Source organism: Desmodus rotundus, chromosome 5 (genome assembly GCF_022682495.2).
Source record: "Desmodus rotundus isolate HL8 chromosome 5, HLdesRot8A.1, whole genome shotgun sequence".
Taxonomy (NCBI): domain Eukaryota; kingdom Metazoa; phylum Chordata; class Mammalia; order Chiroptera; family Phyllostomidae; genus Desmodus; species Desmodus rotundus.
In genome coordinates this window covers 90,396,556-90,424,542 of record NC_071391.1, presented here as the reverse complement: position 1 = coordinate 90,424,542, position 27,987 = coordinate 90,396,556, and the positions used below count along the sequence as shown (strand labels likewise).

At 49.5% G+C, this 27,987-nt stretch overlaps 1 protein-coding gene across 5 annotated transcripts; it reads left to right on the top strand.

Annotated features, from left to right (window-relative positions):
• Positions 1–8: 8 nt before the first annotated feature.
• USP2 (ubiquitin specific peptidase 2) lies at positions 9–27,864 on the top strand. Of its 5 annotated transcripts, XM_053924099.2 has the most exons (14): positions 31–188; positions 7,891–8,696; positions 8,897–9,082; positions 20,519–20,569; positions 21,020–21,143; positions 21,347–21,458; positions 21,555–21,665; positions 21,848–21,912; positions 22,128–22,231; positions 22,318–22,398; positions 22,523–22,601; positions 22,826–22,933; positions 23,103–23,223; positions 23,491–27,864. In XM_053924099.2, exons 2-14 carry the CDS (start codon positions 7,932–7,934, stop codon positions 23,576–23,578), a joined length of 1,995 nt encoding a protein of 664 aa, XP_053780074.1. In that variant the 5' UTR covers positions 31–188; positions 7,891–7,931; the 3' UTR covers positions 23,579–27,864. The 5 variants fall into 5 exon arrangements, with proteins under 5 accessions (XP_024426612.1, XP_053780074.1, XP_024426614.1 ...); XM_024570844.4 differs by lacking the exon at positions 8,897–9,082 and having other exon boundaries at positions 9–188; XM_045203996.2 differs by lacking the exons at positions 31–188; positions 8,897–9,082 and adding an exon at positions 2,160–2,285.
• The last annotated feature ends 123 nt before the right edge of the window (positions 27,865–27,987 follow it).

Sequence of the window (27,987 nt, the reverse complement as noted above, 5' to 3'; positions counted from 1 at the left end):
GTGGCGCCGAATTCCCGGGGAGGTCCTTCCTGGGCCCTGGGTAGAGGTGGGGGAAAGGCGGGCTAGAGAGAAGGCTAGGGAGCTCACTGCGTCAACTGCTGCTCACTGCTCCACGCTAACAGCCGGGACTCACCCGTAGATCCATGCTTCTGCCTGACTCGACTCGTCCAACCCCGGAGAAAAAGCAGGTACGTGCCACCGGTCGGAGGCTGGGGAGGAGGAGTGAGAAGGCCAGTGCCTTTGAGGCTCAGAAAGTGAGGTGTCAGTGATTACCTGGGCAGAATGGGCACTAGAAATGTAGGGTGAGTGCCAGCTGCTCGGAGGAGCTCCAGCTGCGGAGGCCAGTTGTGTGGGGGTACCTGCCAGCTGACAGCTCAGGGTGCCAGGAAAAGCTATCCGTGTGCTGATCAATGTGTTCCAAGGAAATGCTGCTTGGCAGGTCCAGGTCTCTGTGCCCTGTGTGGTATGTGGCCTGGGAGTGCCGCCTAGACATTGTCAATCCCTTCCTCAAGTGGGCATGCAGTTCATGTCTTCCCTCCTCTTAAAGGGACAAGGTGTGGGGCTATCTCTGGTCAGTTTGCCAAAGGGAATGGGGGTGACGGGAAGGCAGCAGTTAAGTGAAAGCAGAGGTTTTCCACCAATCCCAACCAAAAAAAGGCATCTTTGAAATTCTCGCCAATCCCAAGCCAAAAGCAGGCGGGGAGTGCACCATGGCCAGTAACTTAGCCAAGGGAAACCCTAGCCAACCCATTCTAGCCATTCTGAACATTTACTTCACGACCTGGGTGCTTCTAGAATGAGGATGAATTGGAGACTGTGGAGATGCTCACCTACCTCCCCAGGAATGAGGATGAAAAGTTCCCCCAAGTTGGACCTGTAAGGTGGAGGAAGGGAGAACTGGTTGAGCAGGGGTTGGGGCACCCCACTTCTCTGACGCTGTAGATTCATGCCAAACTGGGGTAATCACAGGGCCTGGAATAAAGACCCAGACAAGGGCGTCCTCTGAAGTGCATCATCAGGACCTGAGCTGAGTCAGTAGCCTGTGCCGAGACAGGGTGGAGGCACAGTTTCAGGGACTCCCAGTCCAACAAGAAGAGCCATCAAGAAACAGACTGACAGCCAACAAGAGTACCAAGGCCTGAGAGGTTAAGAATCCTGCTCCTTCTTCCTGTGACTTCCCACCCCAGTTCCGTGACCTTGAAATACTGAGCACTCCCACAGGTAGAGTGGAGCCAACTCCAGAGCAGCTGGGCTTTCTCCTAGTAGCCTGGGGGAAGCTGCACTTGCTATATTTTTCTAGGCAAAGGAGGAAGGAGCCCAAATGGGCCTGTCCCTTCTCAGTTGGATTGGCTGGACAGCTGGGAATATAGCAAGCAAGCCTTGGAACATACAGCAGCTCAGAGAAGCATGGGGCTGTTCTCTGGCATTAGAACAGGACACTCCGAGGGGTAGCACAGAGGCCTTTTTCTCCCTGGGAAGTTTTGCCTGGGGGGGGGGGGTGCTACTAAAATACTGCCATCAATTTTTAAGTGGAAGTATTCAATATAATAATTACCATTTATTGATCTCGTACTATGTGCCAGGAAATTGACATTTTATTTAACCCTCACAATGGTGAGGTATAGCATTATTATGACTATTGCTCCCAGTTTACAGATAAAATTACTGATTCAGACAGCTTAAGTGACTTGCCTAGTGTTTCAGAGCCTAGAAGTCCATTATAAAAGAGTTTGGACTGAAAATACTGAGAGCTAGTCTCTTCTGCCTCTTATTATCTGTGTGCCCTTGAGCAAGCTGCTATCCATCTTGAGGTCTTCACAATCTCAAAAGTAGTTAGACTAGCCCTGTGGCTTCTTCCTCTCTAGTTCTGTGACTGACACCTGCTTCTCCCTATTTTTGCCTCAACTCCATCCCTTGTCCCACTACCCTCTTTCCAGTTGTTTCACCTTGAATCCTCCTTCTGTCCCACTTCAAATTGTCTCCCATTTGAAGTCCTCTTGGATCTCCTTGCTTGGCACAGGCCCATCAGGACAACCCTTTGAGGGAGGGCCTGTCCCTGCCCCTTTAATTTTCCCTGGGCTTGTAATGCATGTGAGTTGAGCTAACTAGCCAGCTCTGTGAGGTCAGATAAGATACTATATATATCAAAGAGTCAGTAACCCGAGCACGAGCACCGGATTACCCAGCCTAGAGTCATACTCCAGCCTCCGGGCTCTCCACTGCACTCCTGGCCCAGCTGGGGAAGGAGAAGCCCCCAGATCCTGCCCATTACCCCTGCAACACAGGTTAGTAGCTGCCCCTTTAACACCTGAGCTTCGCAGGGATGCTGAACAGAGGGCCCTGGACTGTGTGTTTGGGGGAACATTTGAGAAACTGCCCCATCAGGCCTGGGGGGTGCCGTGGGCAACTCTGAAGGTTGGAGGTCAAGGACAGATGAAGAATGAAGTCCTGGAGGAGAGAGAGAGAAAGCTGTTCTCCCCTGGCGAGGAGGCAACATGGGAGTGCCTGAACAGAGGTGTCTGGAAAGGGAATTTAAGGATTTCAATGCTGCCTGGAGGCCCATCTCCATTGCCTTTTCTTGGTAGAGATGCCTACCCTCCCAACCCCAAATCAGAGAATCACCCAATAGAGACCCTACCCTGGGCCCACTCACTTCTTTTCATTCAGTATTCTTGCTGTAATCTCCAGTCTTTTAATTTCACCTCTTCTCCCTCCCCTCTCCCAGCCCTTGAGACTGCAAGAGAGACAGAAATCGACCCAAATTCCCAGGCATGTCTCTGAAACCCACCTATGGGCTTTCTATCCAGGCAATGACAAGGCATGACTTCACCCCAGAAAGCAGGGCAAATCTGGGCAGAGAGGGGCCAGGGAGACTGCTGGGATGTGGGGCATTACCCATCCCTTTACCCTGGATGCCAGGAATGCCTAGGATTCCTTGGGAGCAAATTCTCCCTGGCTGAGCAGGTTAGGGAGCCTTTAACATAAGCAACAGGAAATGACAGTGGCAGATTGCAAAGGGGTTGGATGCCCCTGGGGTATAGGTTTCATTTTAACCCCTGACTCACTTAGCCTGAGTACCTTGGGGAGTGAGCCAAGCTGCAGCAAGGATAGGAGGCTGGGGCACATGTCCACAGAGCCTAGTACCAGGGGACATGCAGGAGCTTGGCACTACAGGTGAAATAAGAGGCCTCCTGGACCATCTCAACACTGATAAATATTGTACAGGGGTTCAGGTTGCACCTGACTTTGCTTTCATTCCCGTGCAGTGGAAACTCCACAGGACTGCTCCTGCAGGAGTCTGTACTCACCTTGTTGTTACCTAGACAGTGATGTCCCCACCCTATGCCACAGGTCCCCCACCATGTGCCAGCTCAGAGAGAGCTCAGGATGGTATGAAGTGAGGGGCAAACTTCAAAGTGGCTGTTAGAGGATTGCACATGGGTGCCAGTCTGGCTCTGCCACTCTTTCCAGTGTGACCTTGGGAAATCCACATCACTTCCACAAATTCTGGTTTCCTTACCTGTAAACGGGCATATTATTAATAGCACCTACTACAGGGGTGTCAACTCATTTTCACTGGGGGCCACATCAGCCTCACGGTTACCTTCAAAGGGCCGAATGTAATTTTAGGACTGTGTAAATGTAACTACTCCTTAACAGTTGAGCGAGAGCTTGGCGCTGCCACCTGGTAGAAACAAGGTGCCAGGAGGGATAAAACAAGGTGGAGGGCTGGATTCAGCCCATGGGCCTTGTGTTTGCCACCTGTGACCTACTGCTTAGAGCAATTTTGAGGATTAAATGAGTTAAACACGGTATCCCAGAAGTCTTAGTGCTGTTTTAAGCTTTAATAACTTCAGAAGTATGAATGCTAAATGCTTCATTTGAATGCTTCATTATTTAAATTTGTCTATTTTTAAATTTGAGTTAAAACATTTTCTACTTCAATTTAATGTAAAAAATTAAACCTTCAAATGATGCTTGTAAGTTTGAGGCAATTTTTCTTCCAAAAGAATTAAAGCTTAAAATTGCACTAAGGGGAGAAAATGCAGACAACTGTAATTGAACAACAATAAAAATTTTTTAAAAAAATAACTGCACTAAGAGTTGAAGGACACAGTATGAAGCATACGTGCCATAGCCCCAGGCATGTGGTGAGTGCTGCATGTGAAGTATTAAGCATGGTACCTGGTTCAGAGGTGTTCAGTACCTGTTGGCCAGGATGATGGTGCTTGGCTCACATATCCCATCAGGAAGCTGAATGCTCTGTGCAGAGGAATGCTGCTGCCCCTCCCAAGATGGGGGAACTGAGCAAAGTGAGGAGGAACTCTAACAGGGCTGGGAAGAGTGGGGGCACCTCTGTGAAGATGGCATGGAGGAGGGGCTGGGAAGGTGGTCTGCCCCTGCTGTCCAAGATGGCAGGCCCCTGGGGAGGCACCTCCTGGAGCCACATGCCTGTACTTGCCAGCTCTGAGGAAACAGTGAAAGGTGTCAGGTAGCAGGGGCCCCACACTGGGCAAGGAGGGGGAGGGTGGTGTCCCAGCCAATCGGCTTGCCTCCCACTGTCTCATGAAAAGGTCATTCAGTTCAGGCTGTTGCTATGGCAACGAGAGGACTCATAGCCATGTATGTGCCAGTCTTGTCCCTGTCTTGTGCAACAAGGATACTGCCAGGGCCCTGGACTGTTTTCCCACCCATGGTGTAATCAGCAGCCTCCAGTGTCAGCCCTCCCAGGTAATGCCAAAGGGTGCCAACCCAACCTGTCAGCTCACCTGAAAGGTACTGGCACTTTTCTCAAACAGGGCAGGGGCAGGGGGAATAAGCATACTCAAGGCCTCAACCCCAGTAGGGACCCTCTCTCCAGACATGGGAACTGTAAGCCAGCTGTCAGTGCTGAGAGGCAGTTTCCAGGTGTCGGTTAGTGATAGCATGACCCCTCACCCCCAGGGCTGCTTTTGGGAGTGGGAAAATCTGTTAGGTGGCTGCCAGATTGGAACAGACAGGAAAGCAGGGATTTAGGAGCCCTCTTGGGACTCTGTGGGCCTAAGGTATGGCTCTACCTCTAGCCCCCAACCCTTCCCCGGGCTACTCATTAGCTAGCTGTCCTACAGTTGTCTGTCCCTGTCCAGACTGTACCTTGTATGGCCCCAGCATTTCTGCATCACCAGCAGTGCCAGGAGAGGTCGTGAGCTCTGGGCACTGCCGGCAGAATACCAATTCGCTGGGACCTTCGAGTGGGGGTGGGAAGAGACAGCCTGGGGAGGAGGCATGAACTCTTGCCCTGGGAGGGTTATATCTGATTGGCTGCTAGGTGTCCCAGAGCCCAGCTCCTAAGACCTGGAGTTTCTATGACTTTGAATTATTGATGGAGGTCTCAGCAATACTGAAATAGAGCAGGACTGAACCCACCCCCAGCTCCAGCCCCAGCCACCTGTGGCTCTGTCTGTCTCTCCCCATGGCCTCCCTTAGCCTTCACTCTCTTCTTCCTCTGTATCCAAGAAAGTTAAGCAAATGGGAGGAAAACTTGTGGTTTCCCCCAACCCTGAATAAGGTCTTCCTACAGTTACCTTCCCTAAAAAGAGGTGAAAGTTGTGCTGGAGGTAGGAGCACAATGGGCAAGGGAGTGTACATGAAGGTGGGGGCCCCAGGCCAGGTGGGAAAAGGGTAGACAATAAATGTGGACCAGTCTGGACTGAAAATTACTGGCAGGGCCTTAGGAGTTTTGTTCTAGGGTCTATATGGAAGTTGCCACCTGTTGATCTACCCCTGTACCTATCCCAAGCCTTGCATGGACTGAATTTCTACTGCTCTCTGCCAAGTCCTCAACATGTGGGGCTTGGCACCAGCTCCTCTCTGCCCTCATGGGCTGAGCTACCAGCCTGGAGCAGGCTGCAGGCTGCCCAAGCTACTGACTGCTAATGAGTTAGACTGTTGCCACTGCCCATTCATCAGTTCATTTCACTGGGGGCTACAGGAGAAACCTTGGTGCTCAGGGCTGAGATCAGAAGCCACCAAGGCCAGGAGATAGCCAGCCCTGACATTATTTATTATAGGCCTACAAAGGGAAGGGGCCAGAGGGAAGCCTGGCAGGGGCTAGGGGAGGAGATAACTGCTGTCACTGTTGAGTGCTTTCACATGTTCTCTCTAATCCTCACAACAACCCTGTGAGGTAAGAATCATGATGATGATGTTATACTCACCACCATACCTTACATGTGAGAAAATTCAGGCTCAGAGAGGTGAAATGACTAGGCAGGATGTCAAACTCATTTTCACCAGGGGCCACATCAGCCTCGCAGTTGCCTTCAAAGGGCCAGATGTAATGTTAGCACTGTATAAATGTAACTACTCCTTAACAGTTAAGTGAGAGCTCGGCACTGCCGCTGGGTAGAAACAAGATGCCAGGCTGGATAAAACAAGGTGGGGGGCCGGATTCAGCCCACAGGCCTTGTGTTTGCCACCTGTGAACTAGGGCAAAATCACCCAGCTAGTCAGTCACAGGGAGAGTTAAAAATCAGCCCCTGCACACACCACTCTGAGAGTCCTAGGTGGCTCTGCCCTCCCAAACCCCCCAAAGTCACCTGATGGCCCTCAGGAAAGCAGCCCGATCCTCCATGCTCCTCTGTCCAAAGTGTCTTTGCCCTCCAGCTCCACTGAGATAAAGCCTGTGCTTTTAGGGTGATGAAGGAACTCTGGAGGGCACCTCTGGAGGTCCCCAAGTGAGCCTAAATTTTATGGTGAATCAAGGTAAGTGTAAACAGCACTGTGCTCGAAATTAGAAAGACCTGGATTCCAATCCTGGCTCTGCTAGTGTGTGATCTTGGGCAAATCAGTATCTCTTTTCCCATCTACACACCAGGGAGTTTAAAATGGAAAAAACTGCACTTGAGCACTAAAAAATAAAAATTTTAAAAAGTATTTTTTTTAAAAAGGATGACCTTTTAGGGTCCTCAAAACTCAAAATTCAGACATTTTCCAAATCTACCCCAGCTGTAAGGACTTGGGGTGGATACAAGGAGTTCTGCCTACAGTGCAGGATTTTAGCCTCTAGGGGGCCCCCATTGTATGTCATTATCACCATAAGTAGTTGGGGATGGATGTTGGTTGGTAGGGGAACTCCTAGAAGGCCACTGTGCCCTAACTCCACTTAGAAGATCTAACTCAGTGAAGAGGTGGGTTCTACCACACAAGGATTCCCCCACCACAGCAGGAAACCACGTCCAGGGAAGAACTCTGGGATGGAGTCCAGAGACCAAGGTCAAGCCCCCTCTCTGCCACATGCTTGCTAACCTCCACCTCCCCCTAGCTCCCATTACTTCCTCTCATAAGCCTCCTTTTCCTCACCAGGAATCTGCCCAGATAATCCTCAGGTCATTCCAGCTCAGACTTTTGATTCCAAAAAGACTTCTCCTCATCCCATAAGTCAGAAGAGAGGGAAATGGTCTTAACTCAAACTCTCCAGTGTTCTCAGTCCAGAGGGCAAGGCAGTGACATCCCTCCTCCTGGGGAGTTTCTGTAGAAACTAGGGGGAAGGAGTCAATTAGGTCTGGGCTGGAATACCATGTGTGGCTTGGAGGGCTACAGGGGAGGACAGTCCCTACTCCCACGTTTGGATTTTGGATGGGATCACTCAGAGAGGCTGGGATGTGCTGAGACTAATTGCCCTGTGTAATTTATAAAAGCCAGTCACATATGCCCACACTGAGGTGTGAATGCACATGTGTATGTACATGCATAGGCATGTTTTTCAGTGGCAGGCCAGCCCCTTGTGGAAATAGACTATTGGTCCCTGGTTGAGAACTAAGGTTCTGGCCAACTGGGGATGGAGAGCAGGTACAGTCGGAGCCTGACACCTGGCAGGGTTCTCTGACAACTGCTTTCCTTGTCTTTCAGCCCATGAGGCTCCCAGTCCCCACTGAGTGCAGCCCTGAAGGATGTCCCAGCTCTCCTCCACTCTGAAGCGCTACACAGAATCGGCCCGCTACACAGATGCCCCTTATGCCAAATCAGGCTATGGCACCTACACTCCCTCTTCCTACAGGGCCAACCTGGCTGCCTCCTTCCTGGAGAAGGAGAAGCTTGGTTTCAAACCGGGGCCACCAACCAGCTTCCTCACCCGTCCCAGTACCTATGGCCCCTCCTCCATCCTGGACTATGATAGGGGCCGCCCCCTGCTGAGACCAGACATCATCGGGGGTGGTAAGAAAGCTGAGAGCCAGACTCGGAGCACTGACCAACCTTCAGGGAGTGGACTCAGCGGGGGCAGTGGATTCCCTTATGGAGTAACCAACAGCTCCCTCAGCTACCTGCCCATGAATTTCTGCAGCCAGGGGATAACTCTGACCCAGAAGAAGTCAAACAGTCAGTTAGACCTGGCCAGGGATTTCTCCAGCCTGCGGACCTCAGATAGCTACCGGATAGACCCTGGGAACCTGGGCCGCAGCCCCATGCTGGCCCGCACACGCAAGGAGCTGTGTGCCCTGCAGGGGCTCTACCAGGCAGCCAGCCGCTCTGAGTACCTCTCTGACTACCTGGAGAACTATGGTCGAAAGGGCAGCACACCTCAGGCTCCTCCCTCACGAGTCCCTGAAGTCCTCAGCCCCACCTACCGACCCAGTGGCCGTTCTACTCTGTGGGAGAAGGGTAAAGGCCAGACCCCTGGGCCCAGCCGCCCCAGCTCCCCAGGGCGAGACATCATGGTGAGTTTGCCCTTTGGGGACCCAGTGATGGGCGGGGAGGCAGCCACTAAGATAGAAGAACCAGGTTGAAGGAAGGATTCCCAACTCTACTGATGATCAAAGGCAGTTTTCTTTTCACGGCAGCTACAGAAAGTCATCTAGGCATGTATGATGCCTTGATGGCTCGCTGCCCTGATCAGTGGCTTTCCCACTCTCCCCAGGAAACCCACTTCAGGACCTATGCACTTGATGATGGTCCAGCAGTGCTCCCAGAAATGCTCAGCCACCCTCATATACACTGCCATTCTTGCCCTCTACTTTTCCACCCAACATGCCAGGGTCCCATGCAGGCCCTGCCCCATCCTGGACTGGATGCTGAGGCCCCAAGACCACCAGTGTTCCCTCTGGTAAGAGAGGTCGCCATGCTCTGGTTGCATCTCTTCTCTTGCTCAGGCTGTCATTTCCCAGCCTGGAGACCAGGCTTAGCATTTGGGTCTAGTCACTGGAGAAGAGGGACTCTCCTCTAATTGACACTGGCTGGCTCAGGGCCAGGGTACCTGGACAGCAATCCTTACCATGTCATTGGAGAGATTTTTGTCTAGAGCTTTAGAAAACCGGATACCTCTACATTCCAGTCCTATCTGGGCTGGAATGAGGGAAGAGGCTCTGCTGGAGACTGAGCAAGGACTGGCATGGTCTCGGTCACATCTAATCTCTGAACACACCCTTCTTGGGGCACAGACTACATTCTGTCTTTTCTCTAGTTTTTGGTAACCCATTAGGTGGCCAGCGCTCTGCGAATGAGGGAAAAAATGGTGTCTCTAGATCCCTCACCATGTACCTAGAGCAGCACAGGATTCAGCTGGCCTGCTGACTGCATGTATGGATGGTGAGTGGGTAGATTAGTGGGTGGATGGGTGGATAGCTGGATGGGTGGATGACTGGATGGATGGGTGGATGGATGGATGGATGCATGGGTGGGTGGGTGGATGGGTGGGTGGGTGGATGGATGGATGGATGGATGGATGGATGGATGCGTGGATGGATGAATGCGTGGGTGGGTAAATAGACAGGCTAGCATATGCGCAGAAGAGTAAGATGTTTTGTCCCCTTTATGCACCCTTCCCCTACTCCTAGGACGTGTGCCTTTTTATAAATAATAGCTGCCTCACAACAAGCAATGTTGCTTAGTGGGTTTGTCTAGATAAACAGCAGTAGTGCACGATAGGGGTGGAGCTTTGGGTCACAGATCTTGAAGCTTGGAATAACTACAGGTCTTGAGAGGACAACTCTGTTAACATTACCTAGAGAGTCTTGGCCTTGGTAGGCCGTTAGTGAAGTGCCATGGAAGGTACAAAAGCCCAAGCCTGCTAGAACATTCAGACCCTGACAGGGCAGGGCTGGCCACATTGGAGGGCTAGTGTAGAGGAGGAATGGGAAACCACAGAGCTGGCCTGGGAGATAAGACATATATGCTCTCAGAGGAATGTGTACTTAGGTTGGAGCATGATTCACTTGGGTATGTCTGGTGTTGCTCATCTTGGAGGCAATTAGAAAGCGGCTCTCAGTGTAGGGACTTAGGTCCTAGAGGTGTCTGAGGGGCATCCCCCAACTCTGCTCAAAAGAGAAGGGTTCTTTATGGTATGCAGTGTTCTTCAAAGTCAGGTATGCAGGCTTCCTACATCAGAATCGCCTGCAGGGCTTAATTCAGGAGCCTGGGCTCCACTCAGATCCCCTGAATCAAACTCTCTAGGGATAATGCCTGGGAATCTACCTTTTCCCACAAGCTCTTCGGGTCATCTTTAAGTGCCCTGAGGCTTGCACTGGCTAGGTAGCTTAGTTGATTGGAGCATCATCCTGATACACCAAGGTTTCGGGTTTGATCCCTGGTCAGGGCACATGGGTGTTTCTTTCTCTTTCTTCTTCCCTTTCCCTAAAATGAATTTTAAAAAATTAAGTACCCTGAGGCTTGAAAACGTCCATTTCACAGATAAAGTACCAACCTCCTTGCTTTCCTCGGGCGTGTCTGACTCCACTGGAACTCTGCCTCCTTCCCACACAGACATATCCCAAACCTCCCTGGAGTCTGCTGCCCTCCACCCCATCCAAAGTGGACACCCAGCCCCACCCTTCACCCCCATGGCCAGGGTGAAGGGAGTTTTGAGAGAGGACTTCAAGGGAATGCCAAATTGCCCTGGGGCACACTTAGCCACCCTAACATCTCTTCCCTTCCAGAAACAACTCACAACACACTTAAGTAATGCCAATAATGCTGTACTACTCCGAGTTCCACTCTGAGCTCAATCTCAAAAAGATATTGTCAACCAGGAAAGGCCCCAGTAGGTCAGTGATGTAAGGCCCTGATTTAACTGCATCCCCTCTCCTCACCACTCAAATTCTCACTTTCTGGAGCTGAGTGCAGTTTGCTGAGATGAGAACAACCCTGTTCATGGGGTCTGGACCACTTCTTTCTAAAACCCACTCATTTTTCACATCTGCATTTAGGGATCTTACCTTATTCATTCATTTACAGGTGCTCAGCTTATTAGCACTATAACCTCAGAGAAGTTCCTTAACTTCTGAACCTATTTCCTGTGTAAAACAAGTGATCAGAGTCCCCACTTCCAAGATTATCATGAGGAATTGAAGGTTATTTGTGAAAGGGCCTGGCATGTGGTAGGTGCTCCATGTTCATCCTCCTTATACCCTTCCAGGAGGCAAGAGACGTGTGAGTCTGGTCCCTGCCCTCAGTGTAGTCACATTTTACTTGGGGAAATAGTCCTAAAATAATTGCAATAGGAGGTAGTCCTCATTGTTTTCAAGTGTCATAGGTAGTAGGAAAGGGAGAGGTCTTCTGTGGCTGGGGTGGGCAATGACTGCTGGAGGGAAGTTTGCCTCTTTACCTTGGACACTTCTCATCTAAGCTCTATTTCCTCATCCATTAATGGGAAGCAAAAATGTACATGGAGGACCTGAAGCCAGGGCAGTGCTGTGGGAGAGATCCTGTACACTTAGGGGGAAAGGCGACAGGAAAGGGGCATTTGCCAGCTGCCTAGAGGGGAAGGGTAGCAGCCCTGGGAGAAACAGACGTGAGAAAGTGCATCCTGTAGCAGAATCCAGCCTGACCTGACTCCTCTGGGGACCAGAGGTAGCTGACTTGAACTACAGCTGGCATTCATGTAGGAAGGTCAGTAGCAGGCCCCACCCAGGTTAGACAGGTTCCAACCAGACTCATTCCCCTCACTCAAATAACAGCCAACATGAACTTGGACTATCACAGACTCAACTAAGCACAGTAAAGAACTTGTGAAGGGGAGATGTGAATTCTGAGTAACCCTCCATGCTTGCAGAAGCCCAAGAAAATGCCAGTCCACAGGAGTGCAGCTCAGCCTGGGATAATGAGGGCTGCCTCAGGCTCTTCCTTCTGTTTAAATGCAGACTGAAGGCATGTTGGAGAGGGAAGGATGTGATGGTTCAAAACTGGTATTAAAAAAGAAAAAGTTTTCACTACTCCCAGTGGGGACTCTAAGCCAGGTGGGTTGGCCCTGCGGAGAAGCAGAAGCCCAAGTACCCAACCTCGTAATGTCCCCCTCCACCCCACCTCTTCTGTTCCCTGGGCCTCAGGACAAGCTGTTCCCGAAGAGCCCTGCCAGGGCTGTGCTTTAACCCCTACAATCCATCCTAATCCTCCTCCCCTCCACTCCCTCCAGCTGCTCCCTCCCCATCCTTGGCATTCTGCCTGCCAGCCTCAGCCCTGCCTTCTCTCTACCCTGCCCAGGCCACCTTTCCTATCCCCAAGAGCTGGGGGTTGGTCTGGGCCCTCCAGAGCAGTCACCAGGCCAGCCACCTGCTGTTTAGATGCAGAGCCAGGGACTGAGGCTCAAAGTCTGGCCCAGCCTCTTCTCCCTGTGCCATCTCTTCCACACCCTTGCCCTCTGCTCTGGGACCTGTTGCTAGGAGCAGAAGGCCTGGAAACCTAAAATACCTGAGTCCTATTTGCCCTAGGGGCTGCTGACTCATCTCTTGAAGTTCTGGGCTCCAGCTGTTCAGTGACGGGAAGATTATACTGTATAAACTGAAGTCATGTGATTTTTCTCTTAAGTGGCACTTTGGACTCGACTGCTGCCATGCAGTGAAGGGGAAGCACTCCAAAGAAATAAGTTAAGGATGACAAGGGCTGCCCTAGAGCTCCTAAGTGAGAAATGTGGCCCTCCTCTCTCATCCCTTGCCTTCTCACTGTTTACTCAGACAGGATGAACTGCATCCCTGCTGTCTTGTTTATCCAGCTTGGCTGCCTAAGACCCTGGGGCCTGTCCTCACCCAGTCAGCCACATTGAGGAGGCTGAACTTCCTGAGGGTTTGAATCTGTGTTGATGGCAGGAAAAGGTCACTCAGAGGAGATCTTAAGCCAGAGGGGGACCCCTGGCCAAGACCAGTACCAGCTGCTGAGAAGGAAAGGGCAGTCGGTTTGTGGTTTGTCATTAGAGTCAGCAAGACACTGATGTCTCCATTCCTTGAATACCATCTGTGGGCTGTGACCTGGCCAGTGGCCTTGGTGCTGCCTTACCCAGACTCAGTTTCTCAACTAGGACCCCCACCATCCTCCCTGCTTCCCCCTCCACCCCCTTCCCAGGACATCTTCATGAGTTATATGGTGCCGGGGTGGGGTTCAGCAATGCAAAAGTTAATCCAAGCCTGGCAAAATGTTCCCTGCCCCTGGAGGAGCCACTCTACTGACTATTGGCTATACAAATGAACATCATGTTCAGGGCCCAGAGCTGTACCAAAGCCCCCCTGCACCCTCTTACCTCAATGGATATGTAAAAACCTGAGCAGAGCTATAAGCGAGAGGAAAGTGTGTGGGCCTCTAGAATTCAGTTTGTTCAGTCCAGACTGCCCTGAGGCTCAAAGCAGTAGAGCTTTTGGCCTCCTGGGGTATGAGTGATGCAGGGAAGCAGGGCTTCTTACTGGCCTTCGCCCGGCCTCCAACAAGGACTCTGAATCCCTACCGGTACAGCCCATCAGGCCAGCAGCCTGTCCATTTGCAGCGACGACAGCAGCTGTGTGCAGGAGCAGGGCCACTAAGATCTGCGGAATCAGGACACACTCAGTCTTGCCCTCACAGACCTAACTCTGTCTTTATGTATACTCCACCCATGCCACAAAGGATCTGAGGTGTAGAAAATTACTTATCCTACAGGGGAGGCAGACCAAGCACAGGCTCTGAGAAATGACAGTCTCAGGCTATAAGAATGAACCCTGCTCAGATCAGGTCAGTGTTTTCGAGTCACAGAGATGCGAAGCCAGAGCCAGATTCAGAGCCCAGGAGACTAATGTCATCCTTCAGTATACACTGGGGATTGGTTCCAGGACCACCTTCCCCCACCCCTCATGGATACCAAAATCCACTCATGCTCAATTCCGTATATAAAATGGCATTGTATTTGCACATAACCTATATTTGCATACAGGCTACAGCAGGGTATGCCTACACATTACTTCATTCATGTGGATTCAGTGTAGTGCTCTGCATGTGGTAAATTCACATATTGCTTTTTGAAACTTTCCAGCATTTTAAAAAATATTTTTCATTTGAGGGTAGTTGAATCTGTGGGTGTAAAACCCGTGGATACAGGAGGTCAACTGTATATGCTTTACCCATTCCACTTCAAGAAATGGCATTAAAGAGAAAAGGTCTCAAGGGGGCTTGGCTAGTTGAGAAATGAGCCACAATTCTTTGTTGGTTGTATAGACCTGCTTGACAAGATGACTCTGTGTGAATTCCTTTCCCTCCCCCCAGACTTCTCAAAGAACTCCCATGTAAGCACTTCCCTCATCTGAGCCCCCTGCTCCCACCAATGCACATAACCTCCTGCATCCTAGCAAAAAGGAAGAGAGCATGCTGGCAGAATGCTAGGACATCCTGAGGTGGGCGTAGTCACATTGCTGGCTTAAGTCACAGGGAGATAGGCCAAATGCACAGTGGGAGAGTGCCTGGTGGATACTGCATCCTACAGCACCCTAATTCAACATGCAAACTCACCCTACCCTTTGAGGCTCAGTGGGACTTCCATGATGCCCTGCAGAGTCTGGTCTGACCCCTTTCAGAGGTGAGGTCAACACCATTTATTAAGAACCCACAACCCTGTCCCTCGAGGAGTTTCAGTGTGATGGTACAATCAACACACAACCTAACCATTTACAGAAGAAGGCTTAGAGGCACTTATAAAACAAAGCCAAATATATTAAGATAAATTAATTCAGTGTAAACAATGCTACCAGACTGAGGGTATGTTGTAATGGGGTGTTTAAAGCTAGGTGAAGTTAGAGAAGGTTTTGTAGAAAACAAAGCCTTCTCTAATTTATAAGGAGGTAATTAACAGACACCAAGTAGGGCATGCTAAAATCTTCTCCTAGTTGTTAAAAGCATGAGTTTTGCTATAGGACAGGTCTGGGTTCAAAGCCCCACACTGTCATTTATTAGCTTTGTAGCCCTGGCAAGTCATTTGAACTATCAGGGATTAAGGTTTTTCATCTGTAAAATAGAGGTAATAGTTACTATGCCATTGTTATTATGGAAAGTAACTGTAATAATTTATCTACAGCGCTTAGCCAGTGCCTAGCATTAAGTACTTAATCAGTGGCAGGTTTGTTTTTTAAGTGAGAAAGCAAATGCTGAAGCAGAGAAGTAAGAGCAGGTTGGCTGGCAGCAGGGATCAGGAAAGAGAGAGGGTGGTAACAGTGGAAGGAGCCTATGAACAGTCTCACAGACAAGGCCACCTGAGGCTTCTGGACTGGATGCAAGAGTCAGGTGCTCTAAATGTTTCAGAGCAGAAGAAGGATGTGATCAAATGCAAGCATTGCTACAGACAGTGTAGGACTGTGGTTAAAAAGACGATGCATGAAGAAAAAAGCTGTGTGTTTTGTCCAGGGTCCAGGTTTGGTCACGGGCGAGGACAGTGACTGTGGGAATCACCCTTCCTAACATTAGCACCCTCTTTCATCACCAAGTAGAAGACCCTGAAGCTCCTGCCTCCTGTCCACTCCTCCCACCACCACTGCTGGAACACATGCTGGCAACCACCTGTGCTCCCGTTCATTAGCATGAAATTGCTGTTTTGTGGGTGGCCTAGGGTACAGCCATACATATGTCCTGAACACATCCCGATGTGACTATAATCGTGTGTGCAACGCGAGTTTACTTGTGGGGATGAGCATGTGGAGAGGAACAGGAGGATGCTACAGATGAGTAACAGCACACACTGCCGCCTCTCAGAGTATTTTTTAAATGCTAAAAATATTGGCTAAAAATAGCAAACTCCCAGGCAAGATACTTTGTCTAGGCAGATTCTGGGCGGGTCCCTGATAGGTAAGGGGGGTGGAACACAAAACACAAAAAGACCTATGATCACCAGGCTCCACTGCCCTTTGGGTCAGAGTTGTACCATCACCCCCACACCAGCTGAACACCATTTCCCCACCACTGAGTTACTTTATCCCCATCTCCAAAAACAAATCGGAAGTTGAGATTCTGTGAGATGGAATTGAGTAATTGGGTAGAAGAGGCCAGAAAAGGTTCTTACACGGGGTCAGAAAGGGATAGTGACCTATTGGACCTTATAAAATGTGAGCATTGCCTCAATAATGGGCCAAATTAGGACTGAAGTGAGGAGGGGCGCTCAGTCAGAAGCCTTGAAAATCTCTCTCTTTGACCTGGGACCATGGGACCTCACAGACTTTGTGGATGATGGATGGGTCCAAGAGGGTCTAAGTGCCCCGCCCCCTGCCCCCAATGCTGTACAAAATTTTGTGTGTAAGTGCATTTCCCCCCTAGAGACTAGAGCTTTCACCGGGTCGTCAAAATGATCTGCAGCGCCCCCTCCACCACAAAAGCTTTGGGAGTTGTGTGCTGCCTTAGGCTGGGACGCTCACCCGGCTGACACTCGGTCTTGGGGACGCGTCCTCTACGGGTGTCAAAGACAATTTTCCTGAGTCCCAACCCCGAGGCCGGTCCAGGGCTCCGTGCTCCCGTCCTGCCCTCACTCAAAGGTTGCAGGTCTCTGCCACCGGGTGGGGACTGCCTGGGCCGGGGACCAAAGCCCTGGGAGGCTTGGCTGGAGTCGGCTGGGTGGAGGAGGGGGCGGGGCCGGCTTCGCCCGGGTGTGACGTCACAGGGCCGGAGGCGCCTGCGGAGCTGCCAGTCCACCGGGCCACACGAGTGGGGTTCCAGGGCGGTTGGCGGCGCGCGCCCGGGAGGTTGAGGCGGAGGAGCGTGCGGTTGACCCGCCGTAGCGGTTATCGACGGGCGCGGCGAACGGTGTCTCGTGGGCTCCGCCGGACTTAGCGTCGGGACTGTAGGACCGCGCGGTACACCCCCGCGCTCCTTTCGCCTACGTTAGGCGTGGGGCGGAGCCCGCCATTTGACCCCCAGCATGCGCACCTCGTACACTGTGACCCTACCCGAGGATTCCCTCGCCGCCGCCTTTCCCGCCCTCGCCAGGGAGCTGCGGTCACGCTCTCCTCTCTCCCCTTCCCTGCTGCTCTCCAGCTTCGTGGGGCTCCTGCTCAACAAAGCTAAGGTACGCGGGGCTCCTTTCCGGGACCCCCCCCCCCATGCAGAGGGCCTGGGGTTCCGCCTACTCCCCGGGCCGCCCACCTCGCCGCGCGCCCAATGCCAGGGCACGGATTCTTCCCAGCCCCCACCGCTCCTTTCCCAGGGTCCTGGCAAGGAATGCCCCCACCCCAGGTGATTTCACGCTTACTCGCATCCCCCCTCCCCTTCTTGAGGTCTCGGTCCCCGAGTCCCCCGAGTCTTCCTCTTGCTCCCCCGCCCCCATAACTCCCAGCACCAGGTTGTACTTGGGCTCTTAATTCCTGGCACCTATCAGGATAGGTGCAAGAAAGGATAACCTTGACTAGTTCTCAGCGTGTGAGGGAACGGGAGCACGCTGGACTCTGCGGAAGGCCAAAACCCCGCACGAAAGGCTGTTCAGAAAGGGGCAGCTTCCCTCATCCCCACTGATCCCAAAGGGCGCCCTCCCAAAGTGTTGGTAACAGGGATCCTTTGAATCTGGGAAGGACAGAGGGATACAGACCAGTGAAAATGGGCAAGTTCCCTTTTCTTTCCAGCCGTACCCGAGTCTGCTATGTGGGCGCCTCATATGAAGTAGCCAATGTACAGTAATGCTGTGGCTAATGGCGGGCGCTGCCCACGTAGGGAAGGAAGAGAGGGCCAGAGCTTGACAGATCTTATGTAACAAGCACCAGCTCCCGTGTTGGCAGTGCACGCACTGCCCATGCCAGGGCCACAACAGGCTCCTTGGCTGCAGCCAGGACTCATGGCTGATCCTCATGACCCAGGTGAAGTGAGCAGGAAAGCTCTTTACTGGGGTCTTGAGTGTGAAGACACAAACTTCAAGCAGCCTTTCTTATATGGCCCGTATACCCAGGTGTTTCTTCTTCATTAATTCATTAATCCCGAGCCCCCTGCTCCTTCACTAGGTGAATCAGATCTGTGAAGGTAGCATCCACTTTCTGGAACAGTGGCTGCTACTAAGTCAAAATTAGGTTTGCCGATGGCTAATATTAAGGAAGTTCCTGATCCAAACTTTCTCAACTGTTTACACATGAGCTCCAGCATACCAGCTGGAGTCATTTCCTTCTCTCCTGGTGAGAAGCTGGCTGTGCAGAGTCTTTCCCAATTTCTGTTCTGGTTTTTCCCTGTCAGCCCTGAGGTAGGATTGTTTTCCCAGCAAGAAAGGTCACTCCCAGGACGTTTCGTTCCTCTCTGGAATGAAAACTGCTGACTTTCTCTGAAGCTCCTGATTGCCTATTCATGGCAGAAAAATATCTGGACTGGACATGCAACAGCCCTGCTGTCCCCTCCACTCCCACCCCTTGACTCCTGTTATCCAACCACCTATGCAGAGTGCTTAGAAATTGGCATGTGGTTTTGAGCTCAGGAAATTTTAGACAAAGACATGACCCACTCCCACACACACCCCTCTCCAAAAAACTAAGGGTCCTAGCAATGCCTCACACCAGGCGGTGAGTAGGGTTAGATCCTCAAGAAAGTAACTATAGATGATGACAGGTTCTTCTTGACCCTCACTCAGCTGGGTCAGAGTTTAAGTGTCAACACCATGGGATGCCCCACCTTCACTGGTGCTGAGTGACTACTTTCTGAGGGCCCACATTGGTGGACGTTGACATGGTCACCAGTGGTAGAACGCTTTTCTTCTACAGCCTGTTTAGACAGGTGTTGTCTGAGGCACAGGGGGTAAGAATTAATAAAGCACTGCCAAAAACGTGTAGAGTGGGTATTTCTGTTGTGGGCAGGTTTTAACGTTAGTCCCAAATGTGCAATACAGAGACTTCTGCAATGTTTTTTATTGGGCTCCAGGGAAGTCCTTCTCTAGGTCTCCCTGAAAATGCTGATAAGGTCTTTGTCCAGGGTATTATTCTTTCTGTTGTGGCCCTTTTACTGGAACCTCAGAGTTTAGACTGTCAGAAATGTAAGATTCAAATTTTGTGTTTGGGTCCATATACGGCCAGTCTTGGCAGAGTTCTTCAAGGATGCTTCTACCTCACCTGCTTCCAACAGGTTTTTCTCACTAGCTGCCAGTGGAAACCAAGTCTCTTTTGGAGATATTTCCTTCCCTACCTGTTGGTGTTAGACCTGATAACTGGCAAAGAGGGTTCCCCTTACTTGTGGGATCAGCATGTCAATTCCGGGGAAGAGCCCTCCTTTGGCCGACCTCTCTCCTCCCCACCTCCTAGAGTTGACAACCTTCTGGGCTTTGAGCTGTCAGCACAAGGCATGAGTAATTGCAGCTAAGTTATTTCAGGGTCCTGTTCTGATCAGGGTTGAGCTGGTTGAGCATGTCCCAGCCAGTGTTGCTCCAGAGTTGCTCGCTCCTAGGCCCCCTCTCTGAGAGAGGGATGGCAGGTTCATCTGTAGACTGCTTCTTTAATGCTTTCAGCCTGAGGTTTTCTGATTCCTTGGAGTTAGGGCCAGAATTAGCCATTGACCTGGACAAACCATGCTCAGAGTCCGCCCCTAGCACGTGTTCTCTCTCCAACCCCCTCACCAGCCTCCACAGTAGGGACAAAAGCAAGAGTGGCACCTTTAGTCAGCTGCTTGCCTCTCTGCTGGCCATAATCTGCCATGACAAGGATTCCCAGCCAGTGGCCAGTAGGGATGTTGAAACCTGAGCCAGGCAGGAAGGATTCTCCCAAGCTTTAATCAACCCTCAGGACCTGAGCTTACTTGGAAAGAATTCCACCTGTCTCTGGCCATTCATAATAGCCGGCTGACTTGAGGTTCCCACCCACCTCACCCCTGCCATTCCTGCTGAAGATCTAAACTCAGTTAAGATGTGTCATTGCACTTTGCAAGACTTCCATGAAATGCTCATTATGACAGCTGCATTACCTATTGGACATCTTAAGGTATAAATATTTGAGATAGTGTCTGGATTTGGGACCTAAAATTTCGTGTAGCCAGGAATCAAATACGTTCCCAAGTATATGAATTCCTAGTCTCTAGTTGTCATCTCCAGTCTCCAATATGGCAGAGAATGAAGAGTAACAGAAAGATGGGGGGAAAAGACATAGTCAATAAAAGAAAGCACAGTCCTGAAGAGTATTTTTGTGTGGATTGAAAATGACAGGTGTTCCTCAATCCTCTTTCCTACAAGGTATGTAGACTAAAGTTGAAGAGAGCATAATACGTGTGGCCTGATGCTCATGGCTCCAACTGGCAGAGAGTTACGTGAGAGAGCCTAGCACAGGCCTAACCTCTTTGCCTTCAACCTCGTATACCCTGTGTTTTTTGCTTACAGGATTCTAAGAGTACCCAGGGTCTGGCTGGTCTTCGAAACCTTGGGAACACGGTGAGTTCTTCCCAGCCTACTTCTTTCCTGGGGTTATCCCCTACTCTTCCAGCTGGGACAATCTAACCAGAGTCCTCTCAAGGCTCTAGCAGATTCCCTGCCCCCAGCAGGGGACACTGTTAAAGCGAAGTTGCCCTTAAAGGGAAATGTCAGCCTAACTGCTGTCCTGGATCTTTCTCCTCAAAAATATCTGTCACTTCCCACCCACTTCTGTCCAGCTCACCCACACCCTTTTGTACACCTCTATAGTCAATAACTAATTATGTCACCTGTGCCAACAGTGGGAATTTGCCTCACTTCCGCCCCTTTCACTTACAAGGAAAGGAACTTGAGGCTGAGGGAGGATTCATTTCTGGGGTAGATGAATCTGAGGGCCTTTGGTACTAACTAAGTAGAGATGCCAGACAAAGTCTGTCTTCCCCTGCCAATTGTCTGGATCACATCTTGCAGTGCTTCATGAACTCCATTCTGCAGTGCTTGAGCAACACCCGGGAACTGAGAGATTATTGCCTCCAGAGGCTCTATATGCGGGATCTCAGTCACAGTAGCAATGCACACACAGCCCTCATGGAAGGTAAGGACCCCATCCATGGACATAGTCCTACTTCTGCTCTGGATGCTTTTTCCAGTCTACTGTTTCTGTACTAGTAGTTGTGTTTTATATGTACCTCTCCTATTGTTCCTTCTTTGGCTACTCTTTATTGGGATTCTAGTTTCTGAGTTGCTTGTAGAAAATGTCTTACCTGTCCTCTACCCTCTATTCTCTCCTTGTAATAGAGTTTGCAAAACTAATCCAGACCATATGGACTTCATCTCTCAATGACGTGGTGAGCCCATCTGAGTTCAAGACCCAGATTCAGAGATACGCACCGCGCTTTGTTGGCTATAAGTAAGGGCCTTGCAGGCGTGCTCCCTAGGGTGGGTGGCAGCAACAGTAGCTTCTTGGGACAAGAGAGGGGGCTCATTCTCTTTTCTTTGGGTTCAGTCAGCAGGATGCTCAAGAGTTTCTTCGCTTTCTTCTGGATGGGCTCCACAATGCTGTAAACCGAGTAACAGTGAGGCCCAAGTCCAACCCTGAGAACCTAGATCATCTTCCGTAAGTAACAGGAGAAACCTGTGAGGAGCAAAAACTTTATGAACTTGAGTTTTGTTTTTACTTATGTCTGCATGGGTAATTATTTGAGGGAAATTTTGAATATTAAGGATTTAGGTTGATAGACCTTAGACTTACCGTGGTTTGCACTCTGATACAATTGTCTTCCTCTCTCTGGTTCCTAGTGATGATGAGAAAGGGCGACAGATGTGGAGGAAATATCTAGAACGGGAAGACAGTCGAATTGGGGGTAAGTGCATGAAAGGGGGGGAATGCCTGCTTTTTCTGTTAAGTGCTTTTGCCTGAGCAGAGCATGAAAAACCCCTAAGAATTGTTCTCCCAGACAATCTTTTTTTCTTCCCAGTGTCAAACAAACTGAGGTAGGAGCAGTGAGAAACGAGACGTGCAGAAGACCATGTGCTCACTTCCTCGTGTTTAAGTATCGTGTGTCCTTCTCTTCCCCAGATCTCTTTGTTGGGCAGCTGAAGAGCTCCCTGACGTGTACTGATTGTGGTTACTGTTCTACAGTCTTTGATCCTTTCTGGGACCTCTCATTGCCCATTGCTAAGGTATGCACCCCTGTTGCCCCATTTCTGAAACTCCTCTTATCCTTTGGTGGTGTTGACCTCTGACCTTTACTTTTTTTCTCTCCCAGCGAGGTTATCCTGAGGTGACTTTAATGGACTGCATGAGGCTCTTCACCAAAGAAGATGTGCTTGATGGTGATGAAAAGCCTGTAAGTTACCCTTTGAGATAGCAGTTTCCAAGATTGCTCTCTGGGAAGACACTGCCACCACAGATCCAGCCCAGGAGTTCCTGGATGCAAAGTCCTCTCCAGTTCTGTTTACTGTGTCTTTCAGACATGCTGTCGCTGCCGAACCAGAAAACGGTGTATAAAGAAGTTCTCTATCCAGAGGTTCCCAAAGATATTAGTGCTGCGTATCCTTAGATCCATCAAGGCAGAAACTTGACTTTAGAGAGAGTCTGGTGACAAGGGGCCAAGGTGAAGGCCAATGGAGTAGGAAAAGGGGGGACTTAATAGCTTTTCTTTTCTTGTTTGCTCTTCTGTTACCTGAGGGGTACCTGCCCTCTTAGTACCCAGTTTCCTTTATTTTGACTCTGTTCTTGCCACCCTGTCTGTCCTTGACGCACATCAATACGAGATCTTAAGCGGTTCTCAGAATCCAGGATACGAACCAGCAAGCTTACGACATTTGTGAATTTCCCACTAAGAGACCTGGACTTGAGAGAATTTGCTTCAGAAACCACCAGTGAGTATTTTTCAGTAGGAAGGGAAAAAACAAGGCAACAGTATCTAAGACACAAATGGGAGGCCAAGAGGTGGAGGGAAGCTGCTAGAGAGTGAGTTTTGAAAACTAGGAATAGAGGCAGGAGAGGGAGGGAGTGACTCAAGGGCTTGAAATCCTGTGTCACCCTTAGATCACGCTGTTTACAACCTGTACGCCGTGTCCAATCACTCCGGAACCACCGTGGGCGGCCACTACACAGCCTACTGCCGGAGCCCAGTGACCGGCGAATGGCACACTTTCAATGACTCCAGGTGAGACACACATCTCAGACAGGCCACCTGGCTGTCAGACACCTGTACCTCACCCATCTGTAGGGCTTCCACCTTATCTAGACAGAAAAGGTCAGAGCCAGAAAACCATGTAACGCTGACTCTGCTGCCCATTTAAAAACAACAAAAGAGATTGACCCTGAGTATACACTAGAAATTAGAAATCGGCCCTCACACTCCCTCAGCCACTCAGCTCTGTCCTGAGGGCCCCCTCACCAGGGCTCTGACTTCCCCCTGCTCTCCCCACAGTGTTACATCCATGTTCTCTAGCCAAGTGCGCACCAGCGACGCCTATTTGCTCTTCTATGAATTGGCCAGTCCACCCTGCCGTATGTAGCAGTGAGGAGCTACATCCCTTTTTCCATCCCTTGTGGTGGTGGCCCCACACCCTAAGTTTTTTTAAAACAAAAAAAAACTCCTGACAAATAAGAGAAAAATAAAGTGAACTAAAGCTGCTGAGCAGGAGTTGCTGCGGCCTGGTCAGCGCCTGGAGCTGAGAGCCAGGTGCTCCTGAGCTATACCTAGCAGCAAAGATCAACAGGATGTGGAGACCAGAGCCAGCACAGTACCTCCTTGGCTTCTCTTGTTTGCCTTTTTACACTTTTGGGTTTTTCCTGAGTGTAATAAACCACAGCAGTGTATGGGGAGATCCTCCTGAGAAGATAGCGCCCTCTGGAGTCTGCTGGGAGGATCACTGCCTGGAAGAGCCGCGCCTGAGCCTGGTACCCATCTTCACCTGGACCCTGCTCATGGGTCCAGAAGCAAGAAAAACACCCATGAGCCAAGAGCCCTCTCAACGCTGCTAACTCCAGGAGAACAGACCAGGGGACATGTTTGAAAAAAGCTGTTTTTGGTTTTTAAAAGCCCGGTTTTTTACAATTACCCTGATGTTTTCAGAATGGAGATGCTCTCCTTCACACCTCTTCACAGCTGGGATGTTGTGCAAGTCAGTTTTGTTTGTTTGTTTGTTTGTTTAATTCTTCAAATACAACTTTTCTAACGCTAGCCCCCAGTGGTGCTAGGTAGGTGTTGTCCAGGCCCCAGGTACAGCCATAGTAGACCTGGAATCTAAAAAGTTTTGGGGTTTTTTTGTTTGTTTGTTTTTAGGGATTTTTTTTTAATGTTTTGGAATATATCTAGTTGCCTCTAAAAATTGTGCCTTATAGCATTTGGGGACCAGGGGGTAACTGTCCTTCCCTGAAATACCCCTCAGCCACTTCCCTTTACCTCATGCCATGTTCAAACTAGCTGGGAGAGAGAGGGGTTATGCCCTTAGCTCCTGGCTTGTTTGCATTGCAGTAAGATGAAAAATAGAGTAGCTACAAGGATATTTCTTATGATAATAGTGTATCAAGTTCTTCCTGCCCACTTCCTCTAACCTACCCCTGGTCTACTCCCCAGCTGTTTGAAGGATAGCACAAGCTCCTTATCCCTGGAGCTTCTCTCACCTTTAATTTATTCCCTCTTAACATGCTTTTTCTCCCTGACCTTCCTTCCCCACCCCTACCTTCTCAGAGCCTCCTGGACCAAGTTTCTCAGGGATGCCCATGACACCCCTCAGCTCCCCCTGGCATCATTCTTCAGTCCTACCCTCAGGGCTGGAACTTGAGTGTTTTAAGACATCTTGCCTCAGCCCAATGATTCTTTCCCATGGATATGATTTTGCCCTAAGCAGTTGGGCAAACTTCTTTGCTATCCCAGGGAATAAAGCTGTTCAGCACCAAGGCAAGGAGCTCTGTGCATGGAGCTGGCCTGGCTTGTGCCCCTTGGAGTCTGGAGCTTTCTGGTGCTCCCAGGAGGAGGCATCAGAGAAAGATACCCCGAGTTTAACTGGCCTGACACTGTTCTCCAGGGAAGACCTATGAACCTTAGCCAACGGGCTAGTGTACACTTGTTTACTGTGTAAGCAAGAGCAGAAGAACATCTAATGTACAGTGGAATCTTGTACAGAATAAATAATAGCTTTGAGAAATACATTGGTACTGATGGGATATTCATTTGGGCAGGGGGCAGGGTGTTGAATCCAGAAAGAACTCCTTGCATATTGGCCAAATATTTCACTGCTTCAATCAGATTGTAAAAAAATTGTGAGTTTGGGGGGGGGGGGGGAATTACCTACTTTTTAGTTTAAATTTTTCTGTTAAAAAGCTGAAATAGTACATATTTTGAATACTTCCATCTGGATTGCTGATAAACATTTATCAATATTTTAAATGCCACAATTGTTTATGTACTCTCACTCTTGAGGATAACATTTAGGGGTGAGGCGTCATATCATCATTTCTAACTATTTCAGCATGCCTCTCCAGAGCATGAGGGCACTCCCACATAACCTCCACACTCTTCACACCTAAGAAAATGAGCCTATCTAGTAGACATTTCTTTAAATGGACTGCTCTTTAATTGCTGGGGTGGGCACTCTGGTGGTTCTCTGTTGTCTTACTTAGGTCCCTGTACCTCTGACCTGTGATGAGCTAAAATGCCTCCAGCAGAGGCTGTATAAAACAAAGTTTGATCTTAGAGTAGAATGGCACTACCTGGATGTGGAGTGATCAATGCTTGCTCCTTTGATAAACGAAAGATTGCAACTTGCCCCACTGACACCTAGAAACAACTGTGTTTACATTAAAGGTTTTGTTCTCTTAAAGTGCCTTTTTCAATGCATCATCAGGTTTAAAGAGATTGCCTCTTTGGGACACTCAGGGACTTGCCTCCTTTGGTTTTATCTTAATTCTTAGTACTGTTCAGATTTTCCATTTCTGCCACCAATCTTAGAATGTGAGAAGCTGACGTCTTCACCAATTGAGCCTACAGTGTTTTATCAGAATTTTTCCTAACTGCCTTTCCTTGACACTGAAAAATCAAGGCCCGTCTATTCCATCCTGGCTGAAACAGCAGCACCTGCTGTCAGACTCACCTAATAGGGGGAGACAGTAGTGGGGAGCATTTTTTTCTGGACACTTTCCAAGAGTAGAAAAGAAACTGCAAACAACAGTGACAAACCCTAGCGTTTCTCCCCAGCCTACCCTGGGAGTGGCCCAGCACAGAATAAGATTTTAAATGCTGATTTTCCCCAAACCACAGGTGAATAGGATTGCCTACAAAAATGGATGCATTAGGCTTATAGCAAAGTGGGTAGGTGAACCCCAAGTCAATTAAGTTACTATACCTACCTCTCCTTTGAATAGTTTTCCCTAGAGGTGGGAGCCACCTATGAATTTTTGCTGTCTTTCACTGGAAAACAGACAGACTAGGTAACATCAAGGGCGAGCCTCAGCCTACTACTCTACCCTTGTTACCAGCTCTCCCTTCTGTACTTACTAACCTGTGGTGCTTTCTCATTCCCATGGCAACAGGTCTGAGTGCTACACAGATCCCAAACAAAATCTGCCCCGTGTTTCTTTATCCATCAGCTTTGCCTCTTAGTAACTGGAATTTCTTCCCCCATGCTCTGCTTGAGTTTCTGCAGGCCTCTCCCTGGGGGAGGTGCTCCCCTGCAACTGCCCTTGTGTGACCTTAAACAAGAACCTCCCTCTTTCTGAGCCTTAGTGCCTCATCTGTGAATTACGGTGATCAGACTAATGGACCTTAAAGGTCTCTACTCAAGTCTTCTCATTCTAAGTCACTTTTTCTCTAAATAGATGAATAAGTTCTCAAGTTCTAAATTAGGAGACTTACATACCTCTGGTTCCCTTGGCTCCAGTTTATAAAGTTAGTATATGTATAAAAATATATGTAAGCATATATATACTTTATTTGACAAGTGCTCAAAAGTACATATTACTTTTTTTCCATAAAACTTTAGAGTTAGGAACATAGAGGTTACCTTGTCTATGTTGTCATTTTGCCAATAAGGACACAAGCACTAGGGATGGTAAAGGCAGTGTGGAACCCAGGTATTTTGACTCCCCATCCAGTTCTCTTTCCATCTGACAACTCTGCCTTTTGGGTGAATAATTTACAGCATTTTTCAGGAGTTCCTGCAGCAAATTTTCCAACCCTGAGTCTGTTAGGAACTGAACTGAACAGCAATATAACAAGAGGACTCCCTGATCCTATACATCCACACCTACCCAGTAGCAAAATTGGCATGATCTATTGCAAACCTGGCCCTAGCAGGTCTGGGTTGAGCCCCTGGGAGGGTCCCCATCTTTCATCATTCTGTGGACAGAAGCACCCCTACAGGAGGCAGGAAACAGCAAAAAGGGGCTGGCATTTTACAGTCTGGGCAAATTACTTAATCTCTCTGAGCCTCAGTTTCCTCCTCTGTAATCTGAGCATAACAATACCTACTCAGAGTTGAGAATGTCTACACATAGTAGATACTCAACAAATGTCCATTTCTGCCTCCGCACCTCAACCACATTTCCAGGGCTGCACCATCAATACTCCATTAAGATTCTCTTCACAGACAACAGTATAGTGATTATCAGAGGAAAAGGAGGGTCAGGAGAGGTAGATGAGGGTAAAAGGGAACAAATGGTGATGGAAAGTGACTTGACTTGGGGTGGTGAACACATAATACAATATACCGATGATGTATTATAGAATTGTGCACCTGAAACATACAATTTTATTAACCAATGTCACCCCAATACATTCAATAAAAATTTTTTAAAAGGATTCCCCTGGTGGATGATCCTCAGTAAATGTTTAGTTCCCCTAGCCTCTCAAAATTCTTCTGCCTTCCTTTCCTCCGCCCCCAACGACATACTTGACAGAGGCTTAGAAATGCAAAGTCAGCAT

Excerpts from the sequence above, each read along its gene's own strand:
- USP2 (XM_053924099.2), top strand. The coding sequence starts at position 7,932 with ATGTCCCAGCTCTCCTCCACTCTGAAGCGCTACACAGAATCGGCCCGC. Across the intron at positions 21,144-21,346 it reads ACACACAGCCCTCATGGAAG|AGTTTGCAAAACTAATCCAG; the intron begins GTAAGGACCCCA and ends TCCTTGTAATAG. Across the intron at positions 22,934-23,102 it reads ATTTGCTTCAGAAACCACCA|ATCACGCTGTTTACAACCTG; the intron begins GTGAGTATTTTT and ends TGTCACCCTTAG.